Raw genomic sequence first — 21,280 nt, 5'->3', positions numbered from 1 at the left:
ATATATAAACAAGATATTTGAGAGGTTTACATATTTTTTTATGAAAATTTTGTATTATATATGATAATTGTGAAGTTTTGAGGTTTAGGTTTAATAAGATGTTCACAAATATGGTTATGTGAACTTCATGATTATAAACAAATGTGTGCAAACCTCCTTTAAAGTAAGAATTTGCGACAAGAGCGATATATTGTGTGAACTTTATGAGTTTTGCACATATGAAAGGAAAAAAAATACTAACAAAGTTGTCTATTTGTGAGTTTGAACATAAAGATATAGAAAATAATAAGGCATTTTGAAAAATGAACATATACATACATCTGCTATGATATACCAGGTACGTTTGACAAACACTAGACAGTAGCATATATATATATATATATATATATATATATATATATATATATATATATATATATATATATATATATATATATATATATATATATATTGAGAGAGAGAGAGAGCTCATTAAGAATGATACATAATTAATGAGCTAAAAATCATAAGTGCAAGTACACTGATTTTCTGAAATATAAATCCATATATGGCCGGCCTTCCCAACATAAATTTTATGTTTCCACCTGTAGGACATGGGGCCTCACATCCAAAATCACGCAGTATTAGTTTCACCACAAACCAAACCAAACCTGGGAAACATGCCCTCTTTCTTATTAAAGAGTCCCTGTTCCCCACTTTTTGTGGTGAAATGAAGGCATCTACTGTACAAATCTTCTCTTTCTACTGAGTGGAAGGACATGGGCCCCACGTTCAAAATCTCATGTAGGGGTGGCAAAATCTGACACGGCCTGCCAACCCGCTTCTTAGCCGGGTTCGGGTTTGGCTTAAACGGGTTCGTGTCATAAACGGGTTGACCCGCCTAACCCGTTTATTAAACGGGTCGAGTTCGTGTTAGGGGTATGCCAACCTGGCTGACCCGTTTAATAAACGGGTTAGGCGGGCGGGTCAACCCGTTTACCCGAACCCAACCCGCCAAACAGTTTACTCGTTCCCAACCCGTTTACCCGAACCCGACCCGCCAACCTGCCCGCTAACCCATTTACCCGACCCGTTTATTAAACGGGTTAACCGTGTCATGTCGGGTTACCCGTTTAATAAATGGGTCGGGTTCGTGTTTACCACAGCCGACCCGTTTAATAAACGGGTCGAGTTCGTGTTGAGGTATGCTGACCCTCCAACCCGCTGTCGCCGACCCGATTGCCACCCCTTCTCATGCAATGTTCACTTCACCACTAATCAAACGTAGTAAATAGACACTCTTTCACATGAAAGAGGTCCTGCTTCCCACTTTTTGTGGTGAAACAGCATGTTTTTTTGAAGGTTGGCACCAATTCACATGGAGACCTTTTATACCCAAAACTAACGGTGGTTGTGTGGCTCACAACAACAGCAAAATGTAGAGAGCAGCTCCAAAGGTTATTAAGGAAAGAAGAGGCAGAACGATTCTTCACCTAACTTCATGGTTTTTCCAGGAAGAGCCAAAAGAAGCTTGCAGTCAATCCAACAGACTAAACAGTGGAAGTACAGTATACTGCTACATCGTAGATTTGACAAAGCTACAGTAGGATCCCAGTGACGTTCACTGATCATGACCTTATATTACCAGAGCTTGAAGCTGTTGAAATCCTTCAGCTAAGCTCCTTGCCCCTCAAGTTTTCCAACCTTGAGTTTATTTTTAGTCAAAGGTTATACTCGGTGTCATTTCTGGCTTCTCTTCAAGCTTGCACTCTCCCCTTTTACTGTCCTTTTATCGACAAACATTCAGTAACATCGGTTCACACTAAGGGCCCCTTCTCGTTCTCCTCGGAACTGTTTAGTGTTGCACGTACACTTGGATGTAATGTTTTGGAAGCACAAACCTCCAGACTGGTTGCCATTTTATTGTTGAATTTGTAATGTTATGTTTTCATTGTAACTGCCCTTGGAGGGTTTATCTCTCAGCTTGCTTATCAAAAACAAAAAACCACGACCCACAGTAACAAAATGATGCTTAAACTGTATCCATGTTCCCTGGGTACGTATGGGGCAGCACTCTCTCTATATATGGGTGAAGACCCGGTTTAGCATTCACAGATATTATAAATAGGAATATCAACCCAGTCGGTCCCCTGAATCCACATCTGATTCTTCTCCATTGTTCTTGGAGAACAAATGAATCAGAAACAAGGCCAAACTTGCACATCACTCTTCTATACAACCGGCGACAACCAATGCAGCCTTGGCATAGTTCATCCAGAATGATGACATGGTCACAGAGAATATTGTACCCTGCATCCCATACCAATTTCCTATCATGTAACTATAACCACATCCATGTGACATAAGGTGCAAGTCACCTATTTAGATCGAAACTAAAGGGCCTTGAGTTTCTTTCCTTTGCCCAAGTGCAGAAGGGAAGAAGATGCACAAGTTACACCGAATACCACATATTTACGCATTCTTTCATTTTTCTCAAAACCTAAATTTATATCATTCAATCAGAAAATATCAACACAAACCTTTGATTATAAGATATAAAGACTACTAATCATAAAGTTGAGAAAAAAAGTCTGAAGAAATGAAGATTGCTTCATGTGTGTTCTTTTGTGAAAGGCTTGCATTTCTTCCACCAAACTTTCTCATAAACCAAGCTTACAATAACATCTGCTGGGTCAATTTGTACCGTCAAAACGATCTTCAAGGTTGCACAGCTTTTTCTGCATTGTTGAACGAAAAAAAAAAAATTTGTAAGCCCAAATACTGCAGATATGGCTTATCCAGGTAAAGTTTCATGCCATACCAGTCAATCAGTCACCATGTTAAAATCTAATCTTAAGTAGTTGGTTCAAGTAATCATTTTTTTATTCAAATAATGTACTCAGATCATGATTCAAAATTGGTTTCAACATGTTTGCAGATTTGTCAGAATCTATGTTTGCCATCATACATCATGAGGGGGGTTAATTATCAGACCAATAACAGATATGAAGACAAACAAACAGCAAAGAACAAATTATAGAAATCAGAATGCAGGAAAAATCTAGAATTTCTGAGATGTAACCAGCTCCTCTCCTTTATGCGTGATTTCTTCAAAGGTTTGTTACAAATGCAAAAGATGTAACCAACACCAAAGTTCATATGCTCACTAGGCAGTGCATTGTAAAGAATATCACTAAAGCTTAAAGCAATTATTCAACAGTTGGAAGTACCATGAATCACTAGTTATGTCCTCTTGATCTTAGAGAATGTTCCTATCTCAGAGAAGTAGGTGCTTTGAGTTCCACTACCAAGTTGATTGTTCATATGCTCACTAGGCAGTGCATTGTAAAGAATATCACTAAAGCTTAAAGCAATTATTCAACAGTTGGAAGTACCATGAATCACTAGTTATGTCCTCTTGATCTTAGAGAATGTTCCTATCTCAGAGAAGTAGGTGCTTTGAGTTCCACTACCAAGTTGATTTGCATATGCCTGTGGGTTTGTCAGCTCAATTCCCTACAGAAGCCAAAAATAAGAATCAGTTCTAACAAAATTGTAAGATACAGATACTCTCTATACACAAAGCTACATACCAGCATATATACATACATATGTGTGTCTGTACGTGTGTGTGTGTGTGTGTGTGTGTATTTGCGCAAAACATCTATGAAATTATTCCCATCTATGCTATATGCATGAATGCAATGGTTGAACAGTAAAACTACCGTAACATGGATGACAAGTCTCAGGTTCAAATCTTCTCCCAAGTAGATATTGGCCAACAAGATGTTCAAACAAACATACAAATACATATGCATCTTTGTGTTTGTTTGAATGCATCTATTTTTGTCTGTTTTTCGAGTGGAGACAGAGAGAGAGAGAGCATGGTCTAGAATCTATATTTCCCCAAAATGTCTTTTAGGTGCTGGAGAGGCTGGTACTAGATGGGGAATGTTCCATGCATGGCTGATAACGGGTTTCAACTAAAATGCACATCAAGAGCCCATCAGAACATGCTCTCTTTTGTGCCGTTGTTATCAGGCATGTTTGAATCCAATCATGTCACACAGATTCCAAACGTTAATTAAAGACTTTGGTACATGGTAAGCAAAGACATCCCCGAACAGATGTCAGTGCCCTCAGACAGGTAGATGTGAGTTTCAGTCTAATGTTTAAGATTCTAAACCAGTGGGTTCCACCAGATAATATGGTACGAATGTTCTTCTAACCTAAAATCACTAAACTACTTATGACAGCATTTTCATAAATTTTGTTATCACGTGTAGCAGCAAAGTCATGGTTATTCTATTTCAGAGGGGGGTGGATGGTGGACTAAAAGTGTTTCATGGGTGAAATGACACATTGCAGTTCCATCTAAAAAGGAACAAAACAAAGATGAGTTATGTGACCCTTTGTGTGTGTGTGTGCAAACAATCATACAAATAAAAAACAGCAAGAATTTTCAAAATGACTGAATTTCTCAGAACATCTTGCAATATTAACATGAATTTTTCATTTTAGATTGTTTCCAATTTCTGCTACATTCTGGACTTAGGATTCTTATCGTTTTCTAACAAAAGCTACACAAATTTTGGTGATGTGGGTGTCTACGTCATGTCTGTGCATATGCTTGTACCCAGATGCATGTGGATGGGTCTTTGGTGTAAACATGCAAAACATAAATTTGGTACAATTGAGTAGAACTGAACCTATTCATGCTCCAAGAAACATTCATTTAGCATGGGACATGCTTTTCATCAATGGATATGAATCCTAAATATATGTTTAAAAAAAAAACGGGTCCTCCAAATTGCATAAAAACATACCAAACAAGAAAATTAACTTTCTTGGTCAAATTAGTCCAATTGACGAATGATAACTAGTAAATAAACCATGACAAATGCACCTATGTTATAAAATCTGATTGAAAATCAATGAGAAGGTAAAAACTACACTCGCAAACCAAGTTTGTCGTGGGAACCTCTCTCTCTCTCTCTCTCTCTCTCTCTCTCTCTCTCTCTCTCTCTCTATATATATATATATATATATATATATATATAGGGTAAATATTGACTGGTAAATATTGACTACTAATGAAAGTAAGGAACTAATGAGTAGAACTCACTCTTTTCTTCAAAATTTCCAATTTTTTGTAGATCAAATGTTACTGATGTAGGAAACTTGTTTTGAATCATGTGATTATGACAAGTAATTAGGTTTTTAAAGGGGTCCAACAATCAACAGCCCACAATGTGCCAAAATTTCATAACTCAAAAGATCACATTTTTACATCAGAAAAGAATGATCCAAGGCTTGATCCTTAGCAAACAAACCATGCTGAACACATCTATGCGGTTAGATTGAATAGATACAACTTGCACCTATGATTTCTAGCTCACTAGTTCTTTACCTTCATTAGTAGCAAATACTTTCCCATATATATACATATATAAGTTTAACCTTTTATATCACATTTAAAGAGTATTTACTACAATTAAATGACCAAACTACACATAAGGTGGTAGACTGTTTACTTTTTAAGGTCAAAAAATCTCTTTTGATCTTTTTTATCCAACTAAAAGTGCTAAACTGCCCCTTGTTGTTTTCTGATATTTGACTTTTACTTGTTCTCCACAAGAAAGACCTAATCTACCCTTAAAATAACATTATGAATTAAAAAAGTGCCACCACCTTGGGTATATATTGGCAATTTAGGTTAGTTTAACATCATAACGTTAATATAAAAGTTTAAACTTGTATACTTGTGAGCATGCATGTATGCCATAGATACATGCGGATCTAGTCAAATATGGACTCCGACGTGGGTTATGTACCAGGCCTATTACCATCCTGCGTCCTTGTCCACCTCTAGATAGATGTAAGTATGGCCAAACAGACGCTGCATATATCTGGTTTTCAGCCCAAGGTGGATTTGTATTGGGATTGATACATGTTTAAAAGGACAGCAGAAGCAACCTAACAAATGGAAATAAGAATTGCCTTCACGGGAGAAACTAATATCCTTAAGATTGAAAAAAGAAGGTAAAATGTCTTTAAAAGAAAAACATCGAATAAGTTCTACACTATGTCATATAGGTGCGGGTGCGGCGATTAGGCACTTTAAAAAAACTCGGGTGCGGGAGGGTATATATAAGGCCTGACCCTCCCCTTCCCTTCCCGTCCCACCCAGCCCTTGAACCTCTCTCTCTCTCTCTCTCTCTCTCTCTCTCTCTCTCTCTCTCTCTCTCTCTCTCTCTCTCTCTCTCTCTCTCTCTCTCTCTCTCTCTCTCGGCAGCAACGAAGCGTGGTGGAGGAGGTCTTCTCTATCTCTATCTCTATCTCTCTTTCTCGTTCTTCCATATTGAGGGGAGAGAGGGGAAGACTCTCTCTCTGTCTCTCTTTCTCGTTCTTCTTGATTGAGGGGTGAGAGAAGGGAAGTCTCTCTCTCTCTCTCTGCTAAGCCCGGACCGAGCCCGGGCTCAACTCGGTTTGTTGTGCCCTTACGAGCTAACGAGCTGGGCCAGGTCAGGCTCAGTACCCGACACGAGTCAGGTTTGAGCAAGATCAATCCAAGCTCGGGCCGAACTCGAACCCATCTCGTGATCGAGTCTATTTTGGACAAAGATAACCCTGGGTGCAGGTTGATCGCACCCAGGGTTTATTGACCACACCAAGTGCTGCACCTGCGTCACGTCGACGCGAGTGCGGCGGCCTATTTGGCGAGCTCATGTGACATAGGTTCTACCATGAGTGCAGCAGCAGACCAGAAATAAACTTTTGCTTTAAGAGAAACCTTACATCCATAAGAACCAAAAGAGAAGGCAAAATGTCTGACCAAAAGAAAAATTCCTAATAAGTTCCAATAGCAAAATCCCACATATTCTGATCCTAGAATATGGACGAAATATCGTTCTTCAAGCATTTCAAGTTCCCTTCCAACATTTCAAGTACTCTTCTAAGTTGTGACACACATATGAGATGGGTACAAGAGATCACATTGACATGCTTGCTACATCATGGGAACTTATAAAACTAGGACACAAGGACAAAGTCTACTAGACCTTAAAGAATTTTAGAGGATCCTTTACCAAGGTGAAATTGAGAAAAGAGTATAACAAAAACAAGTGTTGGAGTTGCACTCAGTCAGAATGGCATCACTCTCACCTGCACTGGTGTAAATGACAGACTTGAAGTCAATCCTGATGTGGCACCACTACTTCCATAGCGTTTCTCCTTGAACCTGGAGGGGAAAAAGAAAAAACAAAAGGCTGTTATTTAAAAGCATTTAAGTTACAATCTGTATCAGCCAAATAAGATACGTGAAAAAATCAAATCTAGCAATGCTAGTCACGCAGGGAAGGGCAGGTCATTTTCTGAGTCCTGAGGTTCAGGCAATGACAACAATATGAGACAATCAGCGCTTTGCTAACAAAACAGAAAAGTTAACAGAAAGAACAGCATGAAGAAATGCTATACCTTTTAGCTACTTTTGAAGCAAGTTTACTCTGAACAGCTGATACTTTTAATTTACCACTACCAGCTTGACCAAGCATGCCATATCCTTCTCCAAGCCCATCACCTGTGACAAGTGAAAAGAAATTCATGACAAAATATTGGTCAGACTATATACGAGAGGAACAAGACAATCAATCAGTACATTTGGCCTGCAATATAATAATCATTTGATAAGAATAAAACCAGATTAAATCAGCTACTCGAAGGACACACCAATGTTAACCTCAAGCTCAAGGATATTCAGAAGGAAATGCCAGAGAACCAATTAATCATTTGATGAAAGCAAAGAAGGAATTATTCATTAATGAAGACATCTCCACGAATGAGATAATATGGAGAACATGTAGACTTTCATCACTGGAATCAAATTTTTCATGAACAACATATACGGGAACACAATTGTAATCCGAAGCATCTGCAGATGATTCAGGTAACCACTTTTTTTGTCCAACTTCCATGGCGAATATCCTTCTTGTCTGTTGGGAGAGATATATGTTAAAGCAACATATGGCACATAACTCAATAGCATCCAAAATCTACAACATGTCCTACAAATTCCAACCAGGAGAAAACGGGGAAAAAAAAGTGAAGAGAGATGGCTACACATAATTCAAGTTTAGAAAACTTCCTGACAATTGCTTTTCTTCATTTGCATTTTTAACTTACAATATTGAGAAATGAAAAATGCAGATTTCTCACTTTCATTAAAACGTTTTCATCTAAAACCTCATGTCACTATGATGAAGGATGCAAGTTCAAATATAGACCCTATGGGCATGACTCGCAGACAATATAGACCCTACGGGCATGACTCGCAGACTCGTAGGTTAAATGGTCCAAGCCCTGCTTATTAGTCTCACATTGAAAAGCCAAATTTGGTTGTTTGAGCTAGTTAAAGGCAGGTAAGAAAGCATGAGCTGGGAAAATCTTCCATCTAATATCCTTCGTGTGCACCTGAAACTATGACTACCAACATCCACTTGAAGCACACGCAGCCCAGATTCCTCAATTCAACACCAATCTTCAGTTTATAAGCTACACGGTCATGGTTCAAAAATCAAAACCGAAGTTCCTGGACTAAGAAGCAGAATTGAAAAGTGATATGGAGACAGAAGTGAGAAATGGTACAAGTGAATAAAAAGATACAGGTCAGGAATGACTCAGGCCTGTTAGTGAAATGGTCCTGGCACATCAGTTGAAAAAGACAAATTCCATTTATTTCAGCAAGATAGTAATGCAAAAGATGTTAGTCGAGCCATAGTTTCAGGACAAGAAACTTGAGCAGGATTGACATCAACAGAATTTTTTCAGATAAAAAAATTTGGACATAGGGCTTAGAGGACTCATGTGAACAGACGTACAGGGAAGTCTGAATGGGCGAGGCAGGCAGGGAGAAATTCCTGCAGTCATCATGGTGATGCAGAGGTGGGGAGGTGAAGGTTAGAAGACGGGTGCCTCTTGTGGAGGAAATCTGGAGGGGGGTGGTCTATGGGGAATCAATGGCCAGAATTCTAACTTTTTATTGAATGATCCGGGAGTAACACATCTGCTGTAATGTGGCAAAGGGTAGCTCTCAGAACTTTCTTTGAGCATTGATTTCTTCAAGTTGTCTAGGACACTTCCTATTAGTGAGGGTTCTCTTTACAATAGAGGGTATCAGAGGATTCATCCTAAGCCTGAACATCAAAGGGTATCAGAGGCTGATAACAAAGTAAAGATTTCATTTTTTCACATTCTTTGAGCATGAGGAGGTCTAGCAAGAGTTGTCAAAAAACAAGCAATGAGAATGGGCCACCATTGAGTCAGAGAAAGCTAAGAGGACACTAATGATGTTGCAAAAGATCAGGTATCTCCCTGATCACACAAGGAGATTGATGACATATGAGGTCCACTGCGCTGAATTTCAAGCATTGGACATATTTATATTGCAACTTGCAAAAATTTAAAAATGACCATAACATGGTGGTCTACCAAACTAGACATCAAGTAAGGTGGGATGCCTTAATATCATGCTTTGAGAGGAAAGATTTTAGATGATAACCAGAATGATGTTGAGGCACATTGTGATGAGATAGGACAGTCATGGAAAGAGACTGGGTGTAGCATCATGGCAGATGGGTGGGAGACAGAAAGTCAAGTACTTTGATAATTTTCCTTATCTATTGCCCCAAAAGAACCATGTTTTTAAAATCAATTGATTTATCTGACACACTTAAGACAACAGATGTATTGTTGAGGGTTTTTTAATAAATTGTGAAAGAGGTTCAACCTCAAAATATTGTACAAAAACTCATTACTGCAGCGAATTATAGGACAGCATGTAAAGAACTGACAGAAAATTATGGGTCATTATTTTGGACCCTGCCCATTATATAGACCTCATGCTTGAGGACATTGGCAACATGAATGAGATACGACATACAGTTGAATGCTGCTAAGAAATTATATAATTTATTTATAATTATAAATGAGTTTTGAACACAAAGGGAAAGCATACTAATAGTATTGAGTTGATTCGTAGAGCAGTTACTAGATTGCTATGAATTTTTTTATAGTGCAAAGTCTTATAAAGAATAGAAGTTCACTTAAAAAGATGTTTTATTGAGATGAGTGAAATGCATATCCCCATTCCCAAAAAAGAAAGCTAGAGAAATTCTAGATATTATATTCAGAAGTGAATTCTGGGATTCATGCGTGAAGTTGTTGAGAATCACTATACCTTTGGTGAAGGTGTTTCGATTGATTGACAGTGAAGACAGACCAATTATGGGTTATCTCTAATGAGAACATGGATAAGCCAAAAGAGGTTATCAAAGATAATTTAAATAGAAAGAAAAAATTGTATTTGCCTATATGAAACATCATTGACCATAGGTGGACTGGGCAGCTTTGTCAACCTCTTCATGCTGCAACGTATTATTTAAATTTTGCATTTAAATACTCTTTTACATTTAAGATGGACGAGAAAGTCAACAAGGGTCTCTTGGATTGCATTGAAAGGTTGAATCCTGATTATGGCACGCAAGATCAGATTTATAAGGAAATGAAAATTTATGACAATGCATTGTATGATATGGGGAGACCTACAATAATATGAAACTGTACCACGATGCACTCAGGTAATCTATTTGTCTATTTCAATTTTAATTTCATATTATTATTTAATTATGATGTTTTGTATGATTATATGATTTTTATCAGTTGTTGTCTTATTGATTTCTCATATTTTTGTTTTTTTTCAGATATGTGGTGGACTAGGTTTAGAAGTAATGTTCCAAACCTAAGAGTTTTTACTATTCGCATCCTAAGTCAAACATGCAATGCAAGTGAACGTGAAAGAAATTGAAGCGTCTTTGAGCATATTCATATAAAGTAAAGAAACAGATTAGAGCACAAAAGACTCAATGACCTACGACGGAGGCAAAGGTAATTTTAAAGTGATAAAGTTTATTTGTCATATTCATGTGTTATTTAATGTTTTTCTATGCATACAAAACTTGACTAATTTTAAATTTTCATGTTATCTTTTTAGGCAAATACAAAAGTTCTCAACAAGGAGGCTCAAAGAAAAGTTTGATCCCATCAGTTTTGAGAACTTTGATGTATTAGATGAATGGGTTCAAGAAGAAGCAGAACTCCTGAATGAAGAACACATTCAATGGATAAACGTGGAGGGAGCTCATGATGTAAATGACCTAGACCCCATGTATATTGGAGATTATTTGAATGTTGAAGAAGGTGAAGATGAAGATGAACAAGAAGAAGATAACAATGATAATGATTATTGATGGTATACTTCTTAAAAACGTGGTTATGTATTGTAACTTGTAACTGTTAAGTATTCATAAACTTGGTTTTTTTACTTTTTGATGAATCTTGTGGCATGTTCTTAATTGAAGATATTACTATTTTTCATTGTTCTTGTGAGATTTGATGATTGATGATGTGTTATGTAGCTCTAGAGACACGAATGTTGCACATGTAATTTTATGGTTGTATTTTGTGCATTTCGTCATTGTTTTGTGTGTTATGATCTTTTAGAATTTTTGCTGATTTTTTACGATTTTTTTTAGAATTGTTAAGTTTTTTTTCAAAACTTATGGTCTTTTATGATAAGATATGATACGTACCTTATTTTGGTCCTGAACGATACGGGTTACAATACAACCTTGGTAATAATATCCCTTGAGCATGGTCATTTTCCACCCACCCACCCACATACACATGCATACAAGCATGCATGCACCCACGCGCAAGTGCCCGTGCGCACACACTCATTTTTATGCTTATGGACTTCTCAAGTAATTGCAAAACTATGAAGACATAGGTTCTCATGAGAAAGAAATCCACATGAAAAAAAGTGATATGAACCAATATGAGAATTTCGTTGGGGCGTTCCCTACTGAGCGACGCGCTGTACTCTATAGGCCCGGAGGCAGTGATAAATGGGCAAGGGTTGCTAGGTCGTCGTCCGGAAGCGACGCGTCACACCAGCGCCCGGGTGTGGTGTCAAATAGGCAAGGGTTCCCTCACTTTGTTGGATGGGTTGGGGTAAAGAAGTTAGTCCAAGACCATAAAATTAGGTTAGCCACTTGGAACATAGGGTCTTTAACTGGTAAGTTGGTAGAGTTAGTAGATGTTATGTGTAGGAGAAAGATTGATATTTTATGTCTACAAGAGACCAAATGGGTAGGTGAGAAAGCAAAAGTGATAGAACCTTGGGGATATAAGATTTGGTATACAGGAATAAATAGGAATAGGAATGGAGTAGGGATTCTTATGAGTCGTAAGTTTATAGATAATGTAGTTGAGGTCCGTAGGAAGGGTGATAGGATTTTACTTATTAAATTAGTATTAGGTATGAATATTATTAATATTATTAGTGTTTATGCACCTCAAGTAGGTTTAGATGATTCCACCAAGCGTCAATTTTGGGAAGATTTAGATGGAGTAGTACAAGGGATATCTTATGGAGAAAGGCTTTTCATCGGCGGTGACCTTAATGGGCATGTAGGCATTAGTAGGGATGGATTTGAGAGTATCCATGGAGGCTATGGTATAGGAGAAAGAAACGATAGTGGAGAAAGGATTTTAGATTTTGGTTTGTCCTATGATATGATCTTAGCAAACACTTGGTTTAGGAAGAGGGAGTCTCACCTAGTAACATTTAAAAGTGGGGTTAATACGAGTCAGATAGATTTTTTCCTACTTAAAAAGAGAGATAGGGGTTGTTGCATCGATTGTAAGGTTATACCGGGAGAAAGTGTAGCTACACAACATAGAGTCTTAATTTTAGATCTTAGAATTAGACAATGCCGCAAAAGGGATAGACATAGGATAGATCCTAGAATTAAGTGGTGGGCACTGAAAGGAGCTAAACAAGGAATGTTTGTAGAGCGGGTAGTTAAGGAAGTTGATTGGTGTCTCGAGGAGGATTCAGAATCAATGTGGAATAAGATAGCGGGTGGCATGAGAAAGGTGGCTAAGGAGGTATTGGGTGAGTCTAAAGGCGGTGCACCGCTAGGTAAGGATACATCGTGGTGGAACGAGGATGTCAAATTAGCTATTAAGGTTAAAAGAGAGTGTTATAGAAATCTAAGTAAGAGTCGTGATAATGAGAATTTGGAGAAGTATATGATAGCAAAGAAGGAAGCTAAAAAAGTAGTTCAGAACGCGAGGGATAAGGTATATAAGGAGGTTTATGACAAGTTGGATACCAAAGAGGGTGAGAAGGATATTTATAGGATTGCAAAAATGAGAGATAGGAAATCGAGGGATCTGGGTATGGTTAGATGTATCAAAGATGAAACGCAAAGGGTTTTAGTCAAAGATGAGGAGATTAAGGAGAGATGGAAAGATTATTTTGATAAGCTATTTAATGAAAGTCATGCTCAGGATCTTGGAGACTTTTCCATTCCTTTTCATGAGATGAATCGTGACTTCATGCGCAAGATTCAAAAGAAAGAAATTGCAGAGGCTTTGAAGAAAATGAAATCAAGAAGGGCAGTTGGCCCAGATGGTATACCTATCGAGGCTTGGAAATGCTTGGGAGAGAAAGGTTTAGAATGGTTGACAAATCTTTTTAACAAGATTTGGCGGACAAATAAGATGCCTAATGAGTGGAGGAAGAGTACTTTGGTGCCTCTATATAAGAATAAGGGTGATATACAAGATTGCACAAACTACCGTGGTATAAAACTCATGAGTCATACTATGAAACTTTGAGAAAGGATGATTGAGTCTAGGTTGAGGAAGGTTGTCATGATATCGGAGAATCAATTTGGTTTTATGCCTGGAAGATCTACTATGGAAGCTATACATCTTCTTAGACAACTTATTGAGAGAAATAGAGAGAGGAACAAAGATTTGCATATGGTTTTTATTGATTTGGAGAAGACTTACGATAGAGTACCTAGGAACGTTCTCTGGTGGACAATGATGAAGAAAGGTGTTTCTCTAAGTACATTAGTATAATTAAAGATATGTATGAAGGAGTAGTAACCAATGTCCGCACTTGTGGAGGGGTGACAACCAATTTTCCTATAACGGTTGGGTTACATCAAGGATCTGCTTTAAGCCCTTTCCTATTTGCTATAGTGATGGATGAGCTTACGAGATCAATTCAAGAAAATGTGTCGTGGTGTATGTTGTTTGCTGATGATATTGTTTTGATTGATGAGTCTAGAGCTGGGGTTAATGCTAAGTTAGAATTATGGAGACATACATTGGAAGCTAGAGGTTTTAAGTTGAGTAAGAGTAAGACTGAATATATGGAATGTCGGTTTAGTAAGCAACGAAGTAGTGATGGGAGTGTAGTGAAGCTTGGTGAGCAAGAAATACTGGTGAATGATTATTTCAAATATTTGGGATCCATCATTCAAAAGTATGGAGAAATTGATAGAGATGTAAATCATAGGATAAAGGTTGGGTGGATGAAATGGAAAAGTGCAACTGGAGTGTTGTGCGATCGTAGAATGCCATTGCGGTTGAAGGGAAAGTTTTATAGGACGACTATTAGACCCGATTTACTATATGGTACGGAATGTTGGGCTGCCAAGAGACAGCATATTCAAAAAATGAGTGTAGCTGAGATGCGGATGCTTAGATGGATGTGTGGAAATACAATAAAAGATAAGATTCAGAACGAGGAGATACGTAAGAAGGTAGGTGTTGTACCCATTGAAAATAAGATGCGAGAGAATCGTTTACGGTGGTTTGGACATATTCGATGAAGGCCTAATGATGCTCCAGTTAGAAGGATGGAGAAATGAGAAAATATATTAGTTAAAAGAGGTCGGGGTAGGCCTAGGAAGACATGGATGGAGGTGATAGGAAAGGATATGAATGCTTTGAACCTCACCGAGGACATGGCATTGGATAGAAATGAATGGAGGAGAAGGATTCATGTGGAAGACCCAGAATGATTTTCTTTGTTGGTTCATATCGCCGACCCCAATTGTTTTGGGATGAAGGCATAGTTGTTGTTGTTTGTTGTTGTAGTACCAGAAGTTCTTTATTTGATCAACAATTAATATTTTCTTGTGTTTTGTCTTCTTTGTCTTCTAGCAATATCATACTAAGATGGGTAATTTACATAAACACTTATTTCATGGCTACATGGTAACTAGAAAAGGGCTTCAGTATTCTGTTCATTCACCTGCTGCCAACTGCAATGTCCGTGTTGAGCTTGTATTGGATGTCTAGCTCAGCAACAGATATTTCACATATTTTGAATACATCTCAAGATCATCTTTAGATTTTTCACAATTCTTTCTTAAGGGTGTTTATCATGATATTTTGACCAGGTACTTTTAATACATCAGAATTTTGTCATAAGGCTTGTATTGGGATGTCTAGCTCATCAACATGTATTTCAAGTTTTTTGAATACATCTCAAGATTATCTTTAGTTTTTCACAATTCTTTCTCAAAGGTGTTTATCATGATTCTGACCAAGTACTTATCAGAATTTTTCCATAAAAAAAACATGAAGTTTCTTATTGTTCAATTTTTGTTGTAGATAAAATCATTTCTCTGTTTCTTTTAGTAGTTTAATTTCTTTCCACTTGTTTATGTTACTTCCACGAAAGGGGGGCAATAATAACCACACCATTTCTCCCTTTCTAATCTTTCAGTTTCTTTTTTTTCCCAGATTAAGATCATATGAGATTTTCTCAAGAAAATATGCTTTGGCGCTCCTGAGAAAATGCCTTGCTAAGAATAAGTACACAGTATGATTGTTGGGAACTACTATATAGAAGCAGCTCCACTTACAAAATAGAGCCTAATAATAATACATGTGAGGCACCAGTACATGAACGAAATAAACAGACAGAATTCTCTGAACTCCTCATTAAGCTATAAAATACTGGACTTACCTAAAGAACTCTCCTCCGGTACACCAAATAGCATTCTGTTTGCAAGCTTTCTCATGTCTGTGACTGCATATCTGAAATATGCAGAAAACGAATATTAAATATGGAAGGTCAAAGAATAAGTAGCATAAACATGATTCAATGTATAGCATAATGAAAGATGAGAGACAACTAAATTGGACAAACCTTTCTTTCATCTTTCTCAGCCGACGACCACCCCTTTTCTTTTTAGGATCTGAATCAGGAACTGGAAGAGGTTTTTGTTGCTTAGCAGGAGGGGGCTCTTGCCATTTTTCAATTTTTTTGCGTATGTCCTCCCTCAAATCCCTTCCCCTCTTCCCAGTTGGATCACCTCTTGTTGAATCTATTCGTGCAGCAAGGGTTGACTTTGCTGCCAAAAGTCGGAATGCACGCATCCTCAAAGATGGAGGTGTGCTTTGTATAATCTCAGTTTGCTCAATATAGCCAACACGAAACTGAGAAGTTGCAGTAGAAAACCCAGCCAAGTTCTTTCTCTTTGCCCCAAGAAGCTGAACATTACAAGCAGGCATTTTTGCCAAGGATGATAAACCACCAGCTGTTCCCATTAGTTTTGCAGCAACTGCACTACCAACAATAGCACAAAGGTTTGGAGCGATGTATCCCATTCGGCTCTCTACAAAGTCGAGAACTTTCTTCCTTGCTGCATCCAAAGAAAGAGCTCGATCACATGCATCAACTGTTTTCTTGAGGTTCTCTTCAGGAAGTGGTTTGCCACTGGTGGTTGATGCAGTGACTGAAACTACCATAATAATTGCCGATGGCAAAAGCCCTTCCAGGTCAACGAGGGTCAGATCCATTTCATTCCCAATTTTCTTCACCACTCTAGCATAATCGATTGGGTGATGTACAAGTGACTCAAGCTCAGGAAATTTCAAACGGTAATTGTCCCGTATAAAATTATGAATGATAACAATTTCATTCTCTATGTCAACGGACAAAGCATTACAATCAACAATAAGCTGATATTCAGGATCATCCTCCAGTACTATTGCATGACTAGACATGTCGGACCCTTTTTGTAGTGCATCTTCAACTTTCTGCAATATAATGACAAGCAACCATTACCATGACCTAATTCATACAAAGAACACCGCATTCCCTGGGAAAGAATTCCTTCGATAACAATAATTCTTACATTAAAAAGTTCATAACAAATAAAAAAACAGTTCCATTCTCACAATGAAAAGGTTACCTAATGGATTAATAGAAATAGCACCATTCATTTGAGGAATTGCTTAATTGTGGATACACCCAAAATGATTTTGATTCCAGCAGGATTCATCAATGCAATGAAATAAAAGAACTTGAAGAACTGGCCTTGGAAAGGAAATAGGAATCTTTACAAGCATACCACATGTAAGCGCAGAGAGGACCACAAAGAAAAAGAGATCTTCCACAAGAAAAGCACCAGGAAACATTAAAAGTTATAGCCTTCACAATGTGAGCCAATACTATCATTTTCTTCAGTCGAGCGCCCCACAGAGATTTTTTCGGTTATCTCTCATTCATTCTCATTTTCTAGCCAGGTACAATCTCCCACATATAATTTAATAGAGAGCTTAATAAAAGTAGATGCCTCGTCTATTGAGAGGGTTGGTATGGAGGAATCGACATTGGGCCCGACCACTACAAATCAAACCAACGACCATTAGAGCCCTATGGACCACACATCCGACCTGCCAACAACCAAACACAAACCCTCAGTCTTATCAGAACATATACATGGGCAACCCATCCAGGCTCGGTCAGATCATGCCAGGCCCCGTTGAAATTTTCTGTCATTCATCCAGACCAAGACCGGCCCTAGATTACTGTTCAGACTGGGTTGGCTTGTGTCTTATCAGGCTTCCGGCAGCACATGAAGCCCAAACCTGAACCATCTTGGGTCAGGTCCCCAAAAACCCGTCAGACACCTGAACCAATGTCCACCCCTGTTGGTATAATATTTCCAGGTTAAGGAGCTCTCACCAAGTATGACCCGGACATGGTGTGTTTTGGCTTTTGAACTTTGACAAGGCAGAATCCTGAGGTCTATGCAGTCTAGATACTTGTGGAATATAAACAATAAACTGAAAATGGAAGCATATTCAGAATAACATGGTGAAATGTTTCTTTTCACAATTATAAATCGCCCATGGACAAACTTAAGCTATAGAAAATCATTTGCATATACCTGCATAATGTCAGCATAACGTTGTGTCTTTTGTAATTTTGAAACACTATCCAGATCATCATAATTGAGGGCCTCAATGTCAGCCATATCACCATCAACATCTTCATCCATCTCCCCAGCACCATTGTTTTCTTCATCCTACAAAAAAAAAAAAGATTTTCCAAGATAGTCAATAATTTTTGCTAGAAGAATAATGGGATGACACTATACGAGGAAATGATAGAAAATGAACACAAAAACAAAGAAGCACCACAATTAAATGATACCACATGAACCACTCTTTGGAAAAAATCGGGAAAAAGAATACAAGGTTACTCACAAGAAGATCATCTTCATTATCTGATAACTCATCAAGATCAGCCAAGAATGAATCAGCAAGAGTAGCCTGCAGGATCAAATCTTCATGTTATGGCAGGAGACAATATATGTTAACATTAAAGCAACAAAAATATAACACAAACACAGGAAAGACGGGGTGGGGAAAGAGAGTAACAAATAACAAAAGCATATGTGGAAAAGGAAGTACATGAATAGATAGTAACAAAGAGCTTCGGTCATATAATCTAAGAAGAAAGAAAGTTAAAAGTATAAATAATGCTAAAGCTAAATAACATGATACCTACTGTTCAGTTCTCAAGATAAAAAGTTCCAATGTCTCCATTAATTTGACACATTAAAATTGATAATAATATAATTTAGCTGTGACCACTAGATCATGCAGCAGGATCTTTTCATGCTTCTCTCCATGGTTTTTTGCCTCTTATGCAAACAGATTTTGGTGCCATAAAAGGTAGGAGATTGAAAAAACCAGCAAGAATACATTCAACAAGATGACTGTTAGATTTAGTAAGCAAGAACACATCATTATAAGGGTGTGGCTGGGCATGACTAAAGACTACTAAATGCATGTAGCAAAAGATTTCTACTATGTCAAATTTAAAATGATGCACACCTTATGCCCATTGTTCTCATACATTATGCTTCCTAAAGCACACTATATCAGTTTCTGTGAAAAGTGCTTGAACTGATCTACTAAATAAAGATGTTAAAATACCTGAGTGCATTCATGTTTCAGGTATCCATTACACAGACTAGAAAATGTTGCAACTCATATTGGGTATTACCAAACTATTCACAAGACATAGAACCATAAAAATCTCATATTGGGTATCAAAAACCTCATTCAAGCATCTAATAGATACAACTCAAAGGATTGATTTCTTCATATATATGCAACAAAACCAAGAAGTCAAGAAGGAACCCACCATTGTGCGTGCCCAAGATATTACTCAAACAGTGAAGAATGCAGAGCAAGCCGATAGGGATACAATTTCTGCACACAATCAAGCATAAAAAAGAAATTACAAATTACAGATGAACATAAATCGGCAAACTGGAAAGCCGTACTTGCATCTGGGAATGCTTGAAAACAGATTGGATTTCAGTGGCCCGTTGGATGCACCGAGTGAGCAGATAGGGCGTGATTCAGAGAGGAGACAAGGTGGCAGGTTTCAGACAAGAAAAAGGGAATATAAAACCGACGTTTCTCACCCCTTTTTTTCTTTTCTTTTCTTTTTATTGAGAAATTTATAATAGCTGACTAGGGTATCAACATTTTACATTTAGCTGACTGTACTAATAAAAATTACACAAACACTTTAAACTTTTCAAAAAATTTGCAAATAATTACTTTTGTACTCTGCGCGTCATCTAGGATGACTCGGCAAACTCGGTATTTTATTTTATTATTTTATGCAATAAAATTTTGAAAGTTATTTATAAAATAAAAACACGGTACAAAAAAAATTAAGAAACCATAAGGTTGATGATAACAGAAGAATAAGGCTTTAATTGGCACCAGCGTGCAATTCATATCACGCAGTGTTTTTCATTTGCTTTCAACGTAGAAGAAACAAATGCAGAAAGACTGCTCATAAGATGGAATAAGATCAGGTGAAAGTGTCGGTTGATTTGCCTTGATATTAAACTCAAATTTCAAAGGGTACAACAGGAGCATCATTTTAGGTTCAGACCTGAGGTTAAATGACGCTGCCGCAGCTGGAGGAGCCAGGAATCTAAACTAGAGTGGAAACAAATACTCAATGAATAAGAAAAATAATTACTAATAAACTACACTAACATGTTTTTAAAAGAAAACCTAAAATTCTAAGTTTCTAACTAAAATCAAGCATGTGGATTCATGTCTAATGTTGATTAACAACAAAAACACAAAAATATCTAATTAAATATTGGTGTCATTTAAAAAAAATAAAATCAAACACCTAAATGCTAATTGAAAAAACCCAAAAAAAACTAAAACCTAATCAAATATTCATGCTATTAAAACTAAATAAAAAACCTAAATCCTTATAACTAAAATAAAGCATGTAAAATCACGTTTAATGCTGATTGAAAGGAAAAAACATAGAAATACCTAATGCTAATTGAAAAAAAGGCAAAAAAAAAAAACCCTAAAACCTAATAAATATTCATTGCTCATGCTATTTAAAAAGAAACTAAATCAAAAACCTAATTCATAAAGAAACATCGTCAACATATATATGCTAATTGATAAAAAACAATACCCTTAAAATTTTAATAAATCAAGCTTGTGGAATCATCAATCAAAATTAATGTTGATTGAAAATAAAAACACGGAGCTTAATATTGCATTCATCTCATTTGCAAAACAAAATAAAAAACCTAATTGCTAATTTTAAAAAAAATACAAAAAGCCCTAAAGTCCTAAACCCTGAAAAAAAGCACAAGAAAAAGAAGAAAGAAGATGGCATGCCCGCCGGATGTCAGATGGCATGCTTGGGACTTGGGAGAGAGAGATTCCTGACCCTGAGGGGAAGCGTCGCTGCGCCTGCGCCAAAGAAAGCTGCCGGACGGGGTGGGGAGGATGATGGTAGGACGGCCAAAGAAGACGGAGAGAGAGAGAGAGAGAGTCGGTGTGTGGGAGCACATCGTAACCCCTGGTGGGGTCGGGCCGGGTGGTGCCCACCCTGACCCAGGCCTCTTATCAGAGTTCCCACCCCATGACTTGATACCCCCTTATTATCCCCTAGTGAGGTTTTATCGGTCAGGGTGGCTCCAACAAGGGACAATTTTCCTTTCATAAAGAAGACAACAACATTAAATGCACACTTGGAGTAGCCTGTTAACTTTGATATGTATTCCATAGTGCTTACAAG

At 37.5% G+C, this 21,280-nt stretch overlaps 1 protein-coding gene across 3 annotated transcripts; it reads right to left on the bottom strand.

The window, feature by feature from the left end:
- Window positions 1-2,466: 2,466 nt before the first annotated feature.
- Window positions 2,467-21,073, bottom strand: LOC149837413 (U4/U6 small nuclear ribonucleoprotein Prp31 homolog). 3 transcript variants are annotated; one of them, XR_016431908.1, is made up of 10 exons: window positions 20,930-21,073; window positions 19,349-19,416; window positions 18,403-18,468; window positions 18,084-18,221; window positions 16,055-16,947; window positions 15,872-15,942; window positions 7,456-7,558; window positions 7,144-7,219; window positions 3,210-3,495; window positions 2,467-2,717 (listed from the first exon to the last, which is right to left on the bottom strand). XR_016431908.1 is itself a non-coding variant. In XM_090006021.1 (10 exons), the coding sequence occupies exons 3-10, from the start codon at window positions 19,349-19,351 to the stop codon at window positions 3,388-3,390; spliced, it is 1,458 nt and encodes a 485-aa protein (XP_089862147.1). In that variant the 5' UTR covers window positions 19,352-19,416; window positions 20,117-20,158; window positions 20,930-21,025; the 3' UTR covers window positions 3,362-3,387. The 3 variants fall into 3 exon arrangements, 2 of the variants coding, with proteins under 2 accessions (XP_089862147.1, XP_089862148.1); XM_090006021.1 differs by lacking the exon at window positions 2,467-2,717 and adding an exon at window positions 20,117-20,158 and having other exon boundaries at window positions 3,362-3,495; window positions 20,930-21,025; XM_090006022.1 differs by lacking the exons at window positions 2,467-2,717; window positions 20,930-21,073 and adding an exon at window positions 19,491-19,520 and having other exon boundaries at window positions 3,362-3,495.
- Window positions 21,074-21,280: the final 207 nt, after the last annotated feature.

The sequence above is a fragment of the Nuphar pumila genome, chromosome 5 (genome assembly GCF_984573655.1).
Source record: "Nuphar pumila chromosome 5, dmNupPumi1.hap1.1, whole genome shotgun sequence".
NCBI lineage: Eukaryota > Viridiplantae > Streptophyta > Magnoliopsida > Nymphaeales > Nymphaeaceae > Nuphar > Nuphar pumila.
The sequence above is the reverse complement of the archived record's forward strand: the minus strand, read 5'-3'. Positions and strand labels throughout refer to the sequence as shown.

Excerpts from the sequence above, each read along its gene's own strand:
- LOC149837413 (XM_090006021.1), bottom strand. Across the intron at positions 7,220-7,455 it reads GCTTCAAAAGTAGCTAAAAG|GTTCAAGGAGAAACGCTATG; the intron begins GTATAGCATTTC and ends TTTCCCCTCCAG. Across the intron at positions 3,496-7,143 it reads TGTCATTTACACCAGTGCAG|GGAATTGAGCTGACAAACCC; the intron begins GTGAGAGTGATG and ends TGGCTTCTGTAG.